Source organism: Terrapene carolina, unplaced genomic scaffold (genome assembly GCF_002925995.2).
Source record: "Terrapene carolina triunguis isolate 2854851 unplaced genomic scaffold, T_m_triunguis-2.0 Scaffold50298, whole genome shotgun sequence".
Lineage (NCBI taxonomy): Eukaryota > Metazoa > Chordata > Testudines > Emydidae > Terrapene > Terrapene triunguis.
The window spans coordinates 1-3,307 of NW_020714649.1; the positions used below are offsets into that span (position 1 = coordinate 1).

A 3,307-nucleotide genomic window follows, 5' to 3' on the forward strand; every position below is an offset into this window, starting at 1 on the left:
TCTGTCTGCCTATAGACTCTGCTTTCAGAGCAGCTCTAGACACTGATGCCTCCTAACGTTCAGAAAGCAGAAGGCACATCCTGAGACATGCCTGTGAAGTGAATTACGGTGGGGGGGGGGAAATGTGTCAAGATTTTCCCTGATGCACAATGGGCTTCAAAATCCATGTTGAGGAAAAACGGTGACGGGGATATAATTAGTGGAGCTGAGGCACTGTGTGATGAATGCCACACTTGGTATGAGGGAGGTGTATGGGCAGCATAGCTCTGGGTGACGAGCACTGGAGTAGCAAGCGTAGCTGTGGGTCGAGACTGAGATGTCCTGGCAGAGTTTTGTGGGACCCCAGTCCCTGGAACAGCTGGCAGTCTGCTCACAACCAAACGACATGTTCACTGTGGGCATCTGAGGGTTTTTAAAAGTTTGCATTGTGTTAGCCTCATGCCTAACAAGGACATCTATGGGTTAGTTCTATTTTTAAGGCATCCAAGAAAGAGAAGAACAAAAAATAAAATACTTAACAAGATTTCTAGCTCTGATTTATTGGTACTTAGCCAGTAACAATTGGTCATGGGCATTGTGTATTTCACAACAAAGGGTTAATGTATTTAACATTGCTGGAGAAAATACTGCATTCATTTCATTGGTATGTTTATTAGTAATATTATCTCCCTTCCTTTGGGGAGGGTTTCCTTTACCCGTACTCCGCGAAGGATTTATATTGCTTCCTCTTTGCGAGCGAGAATGAAGAACTTCCCAGAGAAATCACAGCTGTCATCGATATTATCATCCCTGACGAGAACCTCAAACTCCTGAATGATGAAGCCAGTTTCACTGAGGGCTTCTCTCAGAAATTCCTCTTTCAGGACCAAACACGAGAACCTTTTGGGGCCAACCATGTAGAAACTGCAGCTCAAAACTCCACTCAGCACCAAGTGCCCTCCTGGCTTTAACAGGGAGCTGATGTTCTTCAGAGCAAGGCGATAAGTGGTCAGATCTTTGCAAGCAGCTTCCAAGCACAGTGATGAGATGAGGCAGTCAGCTGGAGGCAGGACAATTGGATCCAAGGGGTTGCTTTTGTGGACATCACATTTTAGAACCTGTTTGATGGTTTTCCTTAGTTTTGCCTCTTTCTCAGCCTCCTTTCCCCTGCAGAGACATACACATATACAATACAAGATGAACTCCAAAGGGTTATCTGCAATTTCAGTGTCTTTCTATGATCTAGGTGTGAGTATTAGAAGGAAAACATAATTCGCTAGAGTGATGTCTGTTTGTAGGACCTTGTGTTAACTTTATCTTTAGTTCCCTTTCCACGGGTCATGCTTTAAGATATGCTGGAATGCCAAGCAGCATTAAGTCCTTGCCACCACATTTTGCTCAGAAGTCATCAAACTTTTTCAACCAGGGTCATGAGCTCTGGCTACTTTTTCAGTGGACCCTCTGTCTGAATTTTGGATTTTTAAAAAATCTGAAACCAGATGAATTTACCCTTGCCTCTGCATTTCAGACGGGAAAAGTGCCAATATCAGTTGATAGCTCTCTCCAAGATCTTTGATGCTGAGACCTCCTGGGGACCCTATACAGACGCCTACCATGACTGAAAACCACATTCCCCCTGCTCTTTATTTTCTCCCTAAAATTTTTGCCTGTATTCACCACTGATTATGTTGCAGCTTCCAGCTGATCAGTATAAGTAGATGCTGCTGCACAGACAGACTAAGCAATACACAAGGACTTTAGACAATCTGCTTTTTCCAGCCCCTGTACCTGTTTCCCTCTAGCTCACACACGTATTTCACCACTGGAGTCCAGTCAAACGCTTCTGGCTCATTCTTCAGCCATTTCTCCAGTTCCCAGTGGTTCCGGTCTGTATAGTCTGAAGCGATGATCTCCTTAAAGGACTCGCAGGCAGAGAGTAGCTGGTGGATGGTGGGGCCACTGCCAATATCAATCAGGGTGTCCCCTTTCACCACACCTGGTTCAGAATACAGAATTCCTGGAGCTCATTGCATCTTAACCAAACAAAATGCAACTTGGTCTCAATTAAACTTAGTTGATTTAGTCTAATACATCTAGCGTTAATCTTGCTTCCATTGAAGACAATGGCCAAACGCCTAGTGACTTGCCCCCCTGTGCCGCAAGGTGAGACTTGATCAACTGCCAGAGCATGTTTCTTCCACATCAGATAGGCGTGACCATGGAAACCAAATAACTAATGCATATTACAGGATACTTCGCCACAACCCAGGCCAAAGGTGCCATGACAATAACCTGGTTTCTTATGTCACAGACAAGCATAGGCGCGGGAATCAGGGGTGCAGGAGGTGCTGCAGCACCCTCAGGTTTTATGCAGGGCTCTGGGGCCCCGGCAGCCGGACCCACACCCGGGCTCTGCTTCTGGCCCCCAGCAGGTTCCCGGCGCATGCCTGGGTTCCCAGCTGCCGGCCCCAGCTTTGTCCCCCTTACCCTGTTCGGGTCCACCCCTCCCGGAGACACGGCTCTGCTCCCAGCCCCAGCTCTTGGGTGGGGCATGGACTGGGGGAGGGGGCTGCTTTCAGCTCCCCCACTATTAAAAATGTTCCAGCGCCACGGCAGAGAAGGATAGACAAGCCAAGGATGAGTCCCAAATCCCACCAACAGGGCATACCTGAAGTGAAGGTTTTACAATAATGTTTCAGGGCAAAGTTAAGATATTCCTCTCCCAAGGTGTCTTCTCCAAATTTAAAATATCCGAGATAGGCCTTTGGATCAAACTCTGCCTGGTAATCATCTCCTCCGGTGAACTCAGCCATGGTGCTCGCTCGGAGTCTGCACATCAACTGTGCTGGTTTTCCCAGGGTCCCCTGCCCACACTGAGCTGCCCCTGGTGACGCACTCTCTGAACTCTGCCTTTTAACACTTTCATGTGCCTGCAAGAAGAGTGCAGCTGTGGAACTCAGCCCCTACGGTCTTTAAGGTTAGATGTACAACTTGGTGTTGCTTAAAAACTTTTTCTCTTAATCTCATTTGCTTTTCACAACTCCAGGGCAGATTACAGGTCCCTAATGGAATCCCAGGCTGGAAGCTGATATAAAGTTCTAGGAATAGTTAACAGCATTAGGCCAGCCTCTGCCCTTCTAGAGCTCAAAAGCAGATACTTGCTTAGTGAAAGGGCTCTGAGATTAGGCCAAGGTCCTGTCACAGACTTTCGGGCGCTAATGCAGAGCTGTAACTAGGCATTTTAGCGCCAGGGGTGAGCTTGCAGATTTGCGCCCCATAGCGGCAATGCGTAGAGGCAGGATGGCCGGCTCCCATCAGCTTCTAATCC

General features: G+C 47.6%; 1 protein-coding gene across 1 annotated transcript; it reads right to left on the reverse strand.

Moving 5' to 3' along the window:
• Positions 1-511: 511 nt before the first annotated feature.
• Positions 512-2,845, reverse strand: LOC112125716 (nicotinamide N-methyltransferase-like). The gene is made up of 3 exons (XM_026646975.2): positions 2,648-2,845; positions 1,768-1,975; positions 512-1,146 (listed from the first exon to the last, which is right to left on the reverse strand). Exons 1-3 carry the CDS (start codon positions 2,814-2,816, stop codon positions 714-716), a joined length of 810 nt encoding a protein of 269 aa, XP_026502760.1. The 5' UTR covers positions 2,817-2,845; the 3' UTR covers positions 512-713.
• Between the last annotated feature and the right edge of the window lie 462 nt (positions 2,846-3,307).

Excerpts from the sequence above, each read along its gene's own strand:
- LOC112125716 (XM_026646975.2), bottom strand. The coding sequence starts at position 2,816 with ATGTGCAGACTCCGAGCGAGCACCATGGCTGAGTTCACCGGAGGAGAT. Across the intron at positions 1,976-2,647 it reads TTGTAAAACCTTCACTTCAG|GTGTGGTGAAAGGGGACACC; the intron begins GTATGCCCTGTT and ends ATTCTGAACCAG. Across the intron at positions 1,147-1,767 it reads TGTGAGCTAGAGGGAAACAG|GGGAAAGGAGGCTGAGAAAG; the intron begins GTACAGGGGCTG and ends ATGTCTCTGCAG.